A 13,608-nucleotide genomic window follows, 5' to 3' on the forward strand; every position below is an offset into this window, starting at 1 on the left:
TGAGGATTATTTGCATTGGCCTCTTATACCTTGTAGGCTGGGTTCACTCCTCTCCACTTGGCAGCACAAGAAGGCCATGTTGACATGACTAATCTCCTAATGAAGAATGGAGCAGATGTGAATGCCAAGGCCAAGAACGGCTTAGCCCCCATGCACCTATGTGCCCAGGAAGACCGGGTAAACGTTGCAGCCATTTTGGCCAGCAATGGAGCCGAGCAAGACGCTGAGACAAAGGCTGGCTACACCCCTCTGCACGTGGCCAGCCACTTTGGATCCGTTGGTATGGTCCGGTTTTTGCTGGAGCAAGGTGTCCGGGTGGATGTTCAAAATGAACTAGGCTATACTCCATTGCATCAGGCAGCTCAACAAGGTCATTCCCAAATCGTTGACCTTCTTCTGGAAAACAACGCCTCGCCCAACACTGTCTCAAACGTTAGTCTATTTTTTTTGATTACTGAAAACAGTCACACTAACTTAACGTTGTGGAACTGGTTACGTTATTTAGAATGGCCAAACCGCCTTGTCAATTGCACAAAAGTTGGGCTACATCTCTGTGGTGGAGACCTTGAAGGTGGTGACTGAGCAAGAGGTTACTACGACGACTACCACCACAGTTGAAGAGAAATACCGTGTTATGGCTCCAGAGTCCATGCATGAAACTTTCCTCTCCGATTCAGAGGATGAAGGAGGTAGGGCTCAAATTTTTTACCACTTCCCTATTGAACAGACATTTCTAGTGAAGTTCAAACCTCGTTCAAGCTAATTTTCTTCAATGTTTTAACAATATTGAGGACAAGGGACTGAAGGGGAATATCAGGCTGGATTCGTGGGGACCACCCTGTATCAATAAATGCTTGATGTCTCATTCGTCTAACTTTAACTGAACTGACCCAACCCTAGGTGATGACTTGCTGGATTCAACTGCCTACAGTCAGGCAGAGGATAAGCACCAGGAAATGGCGGGATACGAGGGACAATCCCTGGCAAATCCCAGTAAGTCCCGTTCGAAGTAAAAGGTTGCGGGATTTCTTATCTAACTTTGCGGGTGACGGACTCGTCTCTTCTCTCGATTAATCGCTTCAGCCTGAAGTGATTTTCAAGAATTTCCCTTCACTTTCCTCTATGCTTTTTTTCACATGTGAGCTAACCTTGTTGAATTTGCCTTGCTTTTAACCAACCACCAAAAGCATTCGACCGACAACAATGATCCCTTTTCTGAGCCAGGAACTGTCATTTAAAGACAAATGTAACGTGTTTGGAGGCATAGATGATTATTGTAAAACCTAAACTCATACCGATTGCAATCTCATCCTTCTATATTATTTGATGCTCCACTTGAAGAACAAATAATCGTTATTGCCATTCTGAAATACGCAAATGCCAGAATTTGGCAGTATTGAAAAAGTCACATATTTGCAAGGTCTTAACTTCAGATTTGAGTTCAACGTTAGAGTCCATTTGAATTCCAAAGCTCTCAGATATATTTATCTGAGATTAATCCCAAATTACCGTTAATACTTGATTTGAACTCTTCAGGTTACGAAAATGTTTATAATTTTCATTTCGGAACTGGAACAGGATGTTCTCGGAACCTCACTAGCTGCACTTTTGCTTTGTCGCAATGACGTCAGTCAAAACCTCGTTTGATTCATAATTCGACGAAGGTGAACATATTCTGTCATTGAAGGTTGATTTTCGTCCAAAGAAATGACCTCATTTTTGACGTAAAAAAGAAGAATGAATGCAAAGCGAGGTTATTGACGAACGACGATCAAATATTCCAATATTGCATTCTAAGTCAAGAAAACACTCACTCGGATGACATCCATCTCAATGAGATGCAAAGCTTCGTCTTCCCTGAATCCATCCAATTTTGATTAAAGTAACGTTATACTTGAGTGACATTTGAGCTACGAAAAGGGTAAACAAAACATGTTTTCCTTCCTTAGAAATTCCCCCAAGATGAAGGGATCTCGTTATCTCCTCTTCAAATCAAGCATAGATTTCTCAAATCTAGATCGCAAACTCCATGTTTAGAGGTGGAAGTTGTATTCTGTTTCAGAGCTACAAACTCTTGATATAGGGTACTAAATAACTGGAACTGTCTACTCTCAACATAGTTGGTGCAGATTCTGCTTGACTTGCAATTTTGTATGGAATGTTAGTTACTAATGTCGAGTAAACGACCTTGGCGACTTCTCCAGACTTCATGAGTCTATGGCAACATATACGTGTCGCCATTGGTTTCTGAGAAGTACCATCTTGGCAACCACCCACCCTAAAAGAGTGTGCAAAACGAGTGGTCACCAAAAATACCCTTGGCGGACAGTACACTTGTGGTTTAGTAGTAGGCGCATGTCCTCGTCAGGCGACTGCTCCTCGCTCAAACAGAGATAGTTATGTTGCAAAGTGCCGTCTGTGGCAGGAGAAGAGGGGATTCAAAGCTTTGTAAACCTTAAATGCATTGTCTACGGTTTTAGCTCTGTTTCAGTCCAGATTTTCCAACATTTCCTTGAGCGGCATTTCATTTAGTAGTTATCTTTAAGCGTTTTTCTTCAGATTTCGCCCCACGAGTAAGAATCTTTAATGCTTTCAAAATTTTGGCCGTTGAGACTCATAACTTGACGAATGATCTAGCAAAATGTAGATTTGAAGTGCGACTTCAAGGAGGAACTTTCCAATTTTGGAACAAGCACAGAGGGAAATGGCCGTTCAAGCCCGACAAACTAATATTCATGTTGTTGTCATTGGAGCAGCAGACAATATGAGGCATGTACTCTGCCAACTTGAGCGCTTTTGATCGCCTCCTTGCTCTCAAGGCCTTCCTCCGTTTTTTTTGCCTCAGTCGGCGTTTGGCCATTAAAGAGAGATTATCTCTTCAGTTTCTGAGTTTCTCGGTTCGGCAGCTCGAACATATTATTTCGGATGCCGGCTTTTGTGTGAAAGTGATTGCCCCGGTCAATAAACAGACTCAAGAATTGGGTCCTCAACGGACTATTATAGGAAATCGTTTTAGAGCAGCCCTGGGAGTTTCCCAGAGTGCCTCAGGCCGTTTTATAGAAGCTGAAAGAGAAAAGCATCAGTTAGATGAGTCACCGTCGAGTGGAGTTGATCACACTACAATACACAGGAGTGTGGAAATAAATCACATGTTTCCTGGTCTGAATCCGTGATGTGTTGAGAAATCTCGAATTGCAGTGATAGTTTGAGAAACAAACCAAAATGGTTATGAAAACCAATGGAAGTGCGAATGGTCATGCCAAAGGTGATTTAAAACACTTGTTCAGAAACAGACTGAACTATTCATTCACATGATTTTAAAGCTCAGTCAAGTCAGCTGATTTTCGGTGTTCGATCTGTTTCGGTGACTTGAGATGGGGTCTCTCAAGGCTACGAAAACCAGTTTCATTCATAACAAGATCCCACACATGAAGTGGGCCTGTGGCTTGCATTTCTCAAGTATTTAAAGAGTAAACAATCGCTTGAGGAATTCTTGCAAAAAATATCTCCCTTTGAAAAATAACCATCCTTCCATGAACCTACTACGTCTTTCTCGGTTTGAGGATGGAATGAATGATCTGAGAACGCTTTTCATTCATTCCAATCTCGCCATGTGGTCTTCCAAAGCTCCGATCTATTTTTTTCGGAATAATGATGATTTCGCTTTCGATAACACTTTTCACGTGGCGCGTGCCAAGCGAAAGGGGAGATTTTGTTTGCTATCCCTGAGATCTAACTCTCTCGACCTTTGATTTAGGTGAAGAGAACATGTTGGGCGATCATTCCTACAAATACTTGACGGCTGACGAGATGAAGTCCCTGGGCGATGATTCCATGCCTATTGACGTCACTCATGACGAGAAACAACAACACAGGGACACACTGCCTCACCCACAACAGGTAAAAGAGGTGTGTATTCCAAACATTGTCATGCTTCAAAGTTCGATATTCCATCCAGATCAAAACCAACGGATCCATGATTGTGAATGGAAACTCGACAGCAGCTTCTGGCAGCATTGAGGCAAAATTGCTGCAAATGGAGCAGAACAAGGACTACTCGTACAATGAGAAGATGTTTGCTGCTGACAACGTTGATCTGCCGGTCAGGACTGGGGTCAACATTGGGTAAGTTATCTTTGCATGCACTGTCACAATCTTTGTACTAAGCAATACCCAATGTTCTATTATTGTAACCTGGGATGGGGATGTATGCTTACCAGCCATATCTGGGGCAAACGGCGGGATAGTGTGTATGTACATGTTGGGCACCAGGTGCTTTTGGGAGAAGGGTGTTTTATCTGTTTTGTTCTCTCCTGTTTTACACAAATTCGATAGGTCTAGGCATTTGTTTAGTTATTCTGCTCTTGAAGCTCACTTTGCCCGAAGCAAATCATTTTGATTTCCTGATTTGTTCAACCATGTGTTTCTCCCCTCTCAAGGAGCCGAGTGCCAAGCCATTTGAGCGTTGCAACCTCTTGCGGCAACAAGAGTGTCACTTCAATGTGGCGCGAAAGGTATCCCCATCTTTACCTTACCCACCGAAAGCTCACTCACCACTCACACTTGACTGTAAACTCAAACCCTTCTTGATTTTGTTTTGTTCCGTTGCCTTTGCCTTTATCTTGTTTCTTTCAGTGGTTCCTAAAACTGACTTGATTACATCTTTGCTTTCGTTTTCTTTTTCTTGCCTTCTTGTCAACACGTTTATCAACAGTTCTATTTAGCTTGTCTAACAAACAACAACAGAGTACTTGTCAATACTAATGTGATCAATCTGCCTGCGCCTCAAACTTTCGAACCAGTGCTGCCAAGTTTGGTCCAAGCAGGATTTTTTTAGGTCAGAAAATGTACAGATTGATCACATCAGTACTTGTCAACTCTCCGTTGCTTTGAAAAAAAGGAGATTATGATTTTTGGGGTCACACTGCATCTTTGCTAGAAGAGGATGAAAAAATTGGTAAATTCAAATCTTGTGGTTTCCAGAGTTTTAAATTCACCCCAAGAAACGATGGAGGCGAATATCATTCATGCGCCCCTAGCATCCAAGAGGTACTTCCGAAAACATAACGATCCAGTCTCTGAAGGACACTCGAGTAGATTTTGTAAAGAATATTTTTCTTTTCCGTACATTTGATTTGGATCGATAAACGGCAAAACATCTTCTCACGGATGTGTGTCCAAAACAGTTTGATGGTTGACTAGTCTCTTTAACGATTTGTTCATTTTGACGCACACACCTCTTGAAAGTCTGCTATTTTGTAGGTCGATAAATCTCATCGATTTGTCTACCTGTGTTTGGTGATTAATTAGTTTCTTTCTTTTCTAACTACTCTCCTAACATAGATTGCTAAAATGGAAACAGTAAGTTTCTGAACGAGCATGCCACTGCCCCATCAATATCTCTGGATCATTTCATGCCCTTTCTTAGAATTGATTCCTGTAGTCTAGACTATTCTTTCTCAAGTAATACAGGGTTGTCTCAAAGTTCCTGTTGACAACCCAAATTGTAGCTCCCATGTTTCAGGATCGCACTGACCCCCGCTCAAGACTGGGTCGATTGTCAGTTTTGTGTTATTGTTCTTCCACGACCCCTGTATTCCCTTGCATATTTCTCTCCCATCATCACCCTCGTCAGCTACAGGGTGGCACGAAAGTTTCGTCTTCGTTTCCCGTTCCTGTTGTCAATCCCAAAGCTCGTCAAGGATTGTGCAGAAGGTGAACTGCAACCTTCGCTGACCATTTCAGGTTCCTGGTAAGCTTCATGGTGGATGCGAGGGGAGGAGCAATGCGAGGGTGTCGGCATTCCGGAGTCCGGGTAATCATCCCACCCCGGAAGGCACCCATGCCTATGAGGATCACTTGTCGCTATCTGAAGAAGGACAAACTCATCCATCCTCCACCTCTCATGGAGGGTGAGGCCATTGCCTCCAGGATCTTGGAGCTTGGACCGGCTGGAGCCAAGTTTTTGGGGTAAGAATATTTGCTTGCGAGGGGCATATCAATCACCATAGAGATAAATAGTAGACTTAATCAGAAAGGGAATTTGGCGAAAAGTTACTTCTCAGAAAGGACATTTTAAGGCAATGTGAATAATATCTTGGTCATACTTCTTAGGAGGAAGGATGGCGAAAAATCTAATCAAACAAACACATTTTGAGTACTGATATTGTGCCTTGAAAAGAGTTGTCATTAAATTCAACCAGCAGACAAAATATATGTAGCTTTATCCTGTAGCTATTTTTTATTGAACAGGTTAAAGGGGGAAGGAGGGAGGTTACTATGTGGCCTCCTTTGATCCATAAAGTATAACAGATTGTGAAGTTGGGTCAGTTGATTGTTTTTGCCGGAGTTTTGAACCAGTTTCCGTCACCTCTCAACCCTTAAACACCTTCACTAGGAAAGGTACTTTATTTTTGGCGACGATTGACGTAAATAAAGTCTAAATGGGACAGAAATGGATTAATCTACAACTTTAAAATGAACCAGCATGAGGAGCATTAATTCAAAAAGAGAAGATTAAGTGTCAACTAAATCAAGGACACAAGAGCAAGAAAACGTCACTTTTTTGTGATCACCAAACCCTTCCCGCAAAGTAGGGCTTAAACTGTTGACGCTGATATTTTTTGAATGTCAACTATTGGCTTATCTAATGTATAAAATGTGCGACTAATATCATTTTGGTAACCATTGATGGTATTTGCTTCAAACAAGGCGTGTCAATATACGCAAAATGGCTTCTCACATGTCTTGAAGTACAATTACTTGAAAATACCATTTAAGTGTTCTTGACAAAGCAAGAATTTGCTTTAAGCCCAATCAGTCAATTTTTTTTTTTAATTCATAAGAGGCCCTGACAAAATCTATTGATTTGTAGGCCAGTCATTATTGAAGTGCCCCATTTTGCGTCCCTGCGCGGGAAGGAGCGCGAGATCGTGATCTTGCGTTCAGACAATGGGGAGACCTGGAAGGAGCACACCCTTGAGGCCACAGAGGACGCTGTTCAAGATGTCCTTCAAGAAAGCTTCGATGCTGATGAAATGAACCAACTGGAAGATCTCAACACGAACCGAATTACAAGGATTCTCACCACGGATTTCCCCCAATACTTTGCTATTGTGTCTCGTATTCGACAAGAAGTCCATGCCATTGGACCTGATGGTACGTTCGTTTTCGTCAAAATGTGTTTCCACTGATGGGAAAAGAAAATATCTTACAAGCGGTAACAAATAATCTTGTTTGGACCGAGCTTTCTGAAGGAAATATTCATCCTCAATAAAATTATAACCACATTTCATTCCCGTGGTATTTTCCGTGGTGGCGTGGACATCACTTTTTGAAATTTCAAAGTTATTGGTCGATCACTAGTTACATTACACCATTTTAAAATCGCCTAATGTAGAGACTGAATTTTGAAAGCTTTTGAATGATAATTTGAAAGCTTATTGATATTTAGTTTTTAACATGAAAAAATGCTCCAACCGCAACATTATTTTCGAAGAGAAAGAAGTGCGTTCATAAGTATCTTGAAGTGTGTTTGAAAGTATAATTGATGTCTTTTTCATTAGCAAACCAAGTTCAAACCAGGTCATGTGAATATGATCCTATCGAGGATCATAATTCAGATTTTCCAGTGTGTCAACCTTTACTCCTACCCAATTAACGGCTCTGGACGAAGGCGGTCACATTGTATTCATTGTAAAAGCAGTCATAAACTCATTGTACCCCAACATAACGTTATGCTCACGTTTGATTTTGAGGCTTGTCTATTTTAGGAGGCGTTGTGAACAGTACGGTTGTTCCTCAGGTCCAGGCAGTGTTCCCACACGGTGCGCTCACCAAGAAGATCAAGGTTGGCCTTCAGGTAAATATGTTCAGACCTCGTCGAGGGATTCAGAACGGGATGCTAAAAAAGATCACGGTCAACCATTTGCCGAAAAAGAAACGATTCTCATTGATCTGGTAAAACCAGTATGCAAACTTGCCAATTGTCCAATTTCTTCATGTATTGTATCGACGACCGAAAATGTATTATCATCCATTATTATTGTAAGATACATGTTCCAATCATATCATTGTGTGTGTGGTGTGTACTTGTACCCTGAACCCCCTAAAACAACGACAAAAAAAAACCATTTTGTGAACAAAACATCACCTTCAACAGCGCAAATAAAACGAGCTTCAAAATTTCCATCCAACAACCGTAACTTCAATGCTAATTTCGTTTTTACTTTGGACTGCTTTATTTCCACCCCTCTCAGAATCGAAATGTAAAGAAAATCTTGGAACAAAATGATTCGACCACAACATACAGTATCAGTAATTCGAGTATCTACTATCATGGATGAGATTGAACACTTTTGGACTTTTCATTTCAGTTTGCTTGTAAAAGCTCATTTGTTCCCTCATTTCTTTTGCATTTCGCTTCTACCGAGACAGTCTCCTGTATTCCCTCCGTTTCTACACTCATTTTACTTTCTTTCGTTCTCAAAGTCCAAAGGTGTTCAGGCTCAGTTTCATCATACCCGTCTCTTTTGTTCAACCTTCGTTTTTTCGTTCTTTTTATTCAGGCTCAGCCCATCCCGCCCGAATTGACTGCCAAGCTGTTAGGAAACAGGGTCGCCGTCTCACCGATTGTGACTGTGGAGCCCAGACGGCGAAAGTTCCACAAGGCCATCACCCTGACCATACCACTGCCTCAGGCTTCTGGGAAAGGCATGCTAAATGACTATTCCTCAGGGTCTCCGCCTAATTCACTTCGTCTTCTCTGCTCCATCACGGGTAAGTCTGATTTTCTCCAAAAGGGCAGCCCTGGAATAACCATGAACGCAACCCGTTCGAACCGGTTGCCAAAATGGTAGTTAGTAACCGAACTCTTGATTTTTTTTTTTTTTTGAAATATCAGGCGTGTTCCGGAAAAGATCACTCAAAGGTAAACATATGACATCTGGAGGGGATCATCATGGACATATCAACATGTTAACAAACTAAGTCAACTCTGCAAAAACGCTAAAAAATGGGCCTCCAACTAGAAATTGGTTAGCAATCTCACACGTTTTCCGCACTGTTTCAAAAAACAATTGTATACAATCATCCCCCATGTCATCAAGGCTGTAGTAAGTGATAACAAATATTTCTTGAAAGATCTCTGTTGTTTGGCTATAGAATTTTCTTTTCTGTAGCTCACATGCAACAGCAAGATTACGCAAAAAAAGCGGATCAAAACTTTAGTATTCATAATCCAAAAGTAAAACATAACAGATTATTGCATTTCTAATGTATTTCATGGTGAATTAAACTCAAAAGTATCTCCTAGATTGCAATTCAATTGTGTCACTTCGTGGATCAAAAATGTAGCGAGGTGAACACACACTTAAACAGATTATTAAATGAAGTTTGACATTGATTCGGAATCGCCATCTATGTGTGCAACTACCACCTTGTTTTGGAATTGAGGCAGGAGAGTTCTCAAATGTAACTTAGTTTTAAATCGAGTTTTGCAACTTGATTTCCGCGTTTGTAAACTTTCATCCTAGGTTGGTGCTAGAGAGTCATTTCCATGTTTGTCTCCGTTTCCCCAAATTATGGGTGGGAAATTTGAAATTTCTCTCCTTGTGATTCATCTCACAAGGTCAATGCCTCATGCAAAACTAATAGTTGTCTACAACCCAGAGGGCCTACAACTCTTTTAAGCAGCGCTGATGCATTGTCCATTGTCTAATTGTATGGAATACACAACACCAAGTTACCATGTTGATATGCCAATGATCACATTTACATCTACTCATTGGATCCTCAAAACGCATATTGCTATACTTTTTCAAGTTGTCTGATTGAATCATTTACATGTTTCAATTTTCACCATCTTCTTCGTCATTGTTTCCACTTCACCCATTCATCTCCAAGTTCTTCCACTTCTTTGTTGTTTGGTTTCAAAAGCGCACGACGATTTCCACCATTTTGTAGATAACATTCCAGGCATGGAGTCATCAAAAAACTTTAAAGATAAATCAAAAGTAGCATTCCAGCCAATAGGTCAAGAAAATTGACCATGCTTTTCCATTTACAATAAATCAATATATATGTATTTATCATTTTGGCATGGCTTACAGTTCCTCCACAAATTTATTTCGATAAAGAAAAGGGAGCTCTTCTCCAGTACAAACGAAGTCTGAAAATCTTGAGAAGCACAATTTTCGCAACCCTCGTGAGTGTGTGTCTTGCCAAGCCACAATGGAAGGATTCAGGAAGAAGTGTTTTAACAATTTCTTGGTTTGTTTCCTCTTCTAAAATCTATGATTTCAGTGAATTGATCCTTGTGTTTATTTTCTTCTTGTACTTGCACAACTTAATGTCAAACAGACAACTTGACCAAGATGAAGTAAATTTGATCACCCAGCCAACCTTTGTCTTTTCAGAGTTTTCCGGAACATCTTTCCACAGATGTAGTTTTAGTTCCTTTTTGTGTAAAATAAATCTCCAATCCTGAGTCGTTCCAAAAGCAAAATCAGTCACGTTTTTTTTTACCTGAGAGTGGTTTTTGGCATGGTTTACCATCTCTTCATCTCTCTCGCTTTTTCTGATACTTTTGGAATGCATTGAATTCAAAACCAACCATTTGTAAATATCAATTTACAAATCATTATTTGGTTTCATTTCTGGTCGAGGAATCCATTTTGTCCATGCTTATGAACTCTTACAGGTGGCACCACTCGGGCTCAATGGGAAGATGTCACTGGGTCGACTCCCCTCACCTTTGTCAAAGATTGCGTAAATTTCACCACAACTGTTTCCGCCCGTTTCTGGCTGATGGATTGCAGGAATATCGGCGAGGCCACTAAGTTTGCCACTGAGCTCTACCGTGAGGCCATTCACGTGCCTTTCATGGCCAAGTAAGGATATCTTGTACCGATAATTCAACCATCCAATGTGTGGACAAAGTTCTAACTGGTTTACAACTGTTCCTCCAGGTTTGTTGTCTTTGCCAAGCGTCACGATGTCAACGAAGCAAGGTTGCGTGTTTTCTGCATGACTGACGACAAGGAAGAGAAGACCTTGGAGAACCAGGAGCATTTCACCGAAGTGGCCAAATCGCGGGATGTCGAGGTTTTGGAGGGCACAAGTAACTTTGTGGAGTTCGGAGGAAACTTGGTCCCGGTGACCAAATCCGGGGAACAACTGAGCCTCCGATTCTGGGCCTTCCGTGAGAATCGACTACCATTCACTGTTAAGGTGAAGGACCCCCACTCTGAAGCAATGGGCCGCGTTGCCTTCATGAAGGAGCCCAAGCTAAGTAAACAAGAGGCCCCTCAAACTCCCATCTGCAACCTAAATGTGGACCTCCCAACGGATATTACTCCTGAGCCAGACTACCCAGAGGCGGGTGAGGAATACATGGCTCTTCAGAAGAAGCACCAATTCCTCCGACAGGCAGGTTACGGCAAGTTTGACACAATTCACCGTGCCGACCTCCGCATCTCGGACATCGGCAACCTTCTCGGCTCCGATTGGGTCCAGGTTGCCAAGGAGTTAGAAATCGATGACTCGGATATCAATATCATCAAGGCTGAGTACCCAAACAACGAAGGTCAACAAGGCATGGTTATGTTGCGCCTCTGGTTAAATACCCATGGTAATCGCGCCACTGGCAACGAGCTGGAGAAGGCTCTTAGGGCATGTAACCGTGACGATATTGTGGACAAGTGCATGTTCAACGTAGAAATGGTCACGGACGCCTTTGAGAAGCAAGTGGCCAAGAACCAAATTGAGGAGGAGGTCCCAGGAGCGCGACTCCTTTCGGCACCTCTGAAACGGGTTGATGCCATCAGTGAGGATGAGGATGAAGTTCATGAGACCATCACAAGCACCACCACTTTTGAAGAAAAGCAAGGCCATGACCAAACCATCACCGAGAAGCAACACCGTGTGGTTGAAAGTGAGAATGGAGAAACGATCACCACCACTACCACCACTACCACAAAGAGAGTTATCTCAAGTGAAGAGGAGGAATACGAAAAATCCCAATTTGACTCCTCTTATGAGCGGGATGAGGCCAAATACTTGGCGGAAGAAAAGGATCCGGACTCTCATCAGGAAAGCAGCGAGAGTGAGGAGGAAGAACAAGAAGAGGAGCGCATTGAAGTCATTGAGGAGACCCGAACCGAAGTGGCAGAGGCTCCCATGAGGACCAGCACCCCTCCCCCGAGCCCCTTGGTGAAACATGAGCCCATGGAAGAATTCCAACGAGGTTTGTCCTTACTTAATCAACAAATGAAAGTGCTTTGACCACATAGAAAATTAACAATCCTGGTCGGTTCCTTAGATAACCAAGTATCCATGTCCTATTCGAGAGAAACAAGTTCAGTGTCGTCTTCCAGTATGCACAGAACCTCAATGTCTTCTTCCATTCGAGTTTCAACCTCGCGAGAATTTGATAACTCCAGCATTGTCTTACAGCAAGGTTAGAGGCTCTCTTCGGGTAGAATATTAGTGGAGACCTCTTCTATTTACGTTTGTTTTCTTCGTCACTGGCTCACAACTGTAGAGGCACTTTGGCCAATATGCTTCTATTTTGTGCCAACTATGTTTGCTTCATTGCACTGCTTCTCTTGAGTGATACTTACTTCTTTTCGCTACTTCTTTGAGGACCCTTGTTCTGCATTAAGTAACTGATTTGAAGCTAACGTCTAGTTATTAATTAACTTGTTAATTTGTCTTCCGAAAACGTCCACCTACCTTTAAAGGTACCTTGAATCACTGATCCATAAAATCAGAATTGGCAACAGTTTGGTTGCGCCTAGATATTGATTTTAGCCCAAAAGAAGATGATAGCAACTCTGGGGATTCATTCGCCCCTTTCACCATATGAGACCCTGGGCACTGTGTATGGCAATATCTCATCGCCAATTAGTCTCTTCATTTAAAAACTTGTGAATTAGAACAAGTGTGAATGCGATTAAGAATTCAGACAAAAGATTCTACGGAAACGTCTAAGCCATCGCAGTTCTATTTTCGACACCAAACAAGCACTTTTTGGCACCTGCTTGCACAAGCTGTGGATATCATACAATTGACGCGACGAGGTGTCGAGTTTTTGAGCCAGATATGAATGATTTCTGATGAGTAATAAGAGCCCATGTTTCAGGGACCGAAACTTCCCTCGAGGAAGCTGTCCAAATTGCCGCCAAAGACATAAATGACGAAGCCGAGGTTTCGATCCCAGTGGTCGAAGAGAGACAAGAATATCACCAGGAAGAACAGAGCTCTTCCACCCGGAGCTCTGAAAGCCAAGGTAAGACCCATTGCTACTATGTTCAATGAGTGATTGAAGCCCTAGAATCCTCTAGTTTATTCCAATATACGAGTATAAAGCATTTGTTTGAATGACTTGAATGGATCCAGGTGACTGGCAATCTACAAGAAGCCCTAGTATACCTTGGCGGCCAAGAAGCCATATTAGCATTTTGAGTCATTGACTATTACAGGGCAGGACTTTCGAAGCCTTTTAGAAAGAGGAACCTGTTTGACATCCCTCAATTGGCTTTTCGTTAGAGCACCCTGTTTCACTGTTCCAAGGAGTGAAGCCAATGAGAGGAATGTCAGCCACGGGCC

At 42.1% G+C, this 13,608-nt stretch overlaps 1 protein-coding gene across 2 annotated transcripts in view; it reads left to right on the plus strand.

Moving 5' to 3' along the window:
• Positions 1-13,608, plus strand: part of LOC131891703 (ankyrin-2-like) — a 58,857-nt gene that overhangs the window by 20,287 nt on the left and 24,962 nt on the right. For both annotated transcript variants that reach the window (XM_059241328.1, XM_059241329.1), the window contains exons 13-26: positions 37-432; positions 506-689; positions 901-993; positions 3,758-3,900; positions 3,959-4,125; positions 4,984-5,049; positions 5,344-5,361; positions 5,746-5,970; positions 6,875-7,158; positions 7,773-7,861; positions 8,568-8,778; positions 10,700-10,889; positions 10,968-12,244; positions 13,142-13,288. In XM_059241328.1, the coding sequence (XP_059097311.1) occupies positions 37-432; positions 506-689; positions 901-993; positions 3,758-3,900; positions 3,959-4,125; positions 4,984-5,049; positions 5,344-5,361; positions 5,746-5,970; positions 6,875-7,158; positions 7,773-7,861; positions 8,568-8,778; positions 10,700-10,889; positions 10,968-12,244; positions 13,142-13,288 (3,490 nt within the window). The remainder of the gene's footprint in view (positions 1-36; positions 433-505; positions 690-900; positions 994-3,757; positions 3,901-3,958; positions 4,126-4,983; positions 5,050-5,343; positions 5,362-5,745; positions 5,971-6,874; positions 7,159-7,772; positions 7,862-8,567; positions 8,779-10,699; positions 10,890-10,967; positions 12,245-13,141; positions 13,289-13,608) is intronic.

Source organism: Tigriopus californicus, chromosome 12, assembly GCF_007210705.1.
Source record: "Tigriopus californicus strain San Diego chromosome 12, Tcal_SD_v2.1, whole genome shotgun sequence".
NCBI classification, from domain to species: Eukaryota; Metazoa; Arthropoda; class Copepoda; order Harpacticoida; family Harpacticidae; genus Tigriopus; species Tigriopus californicus.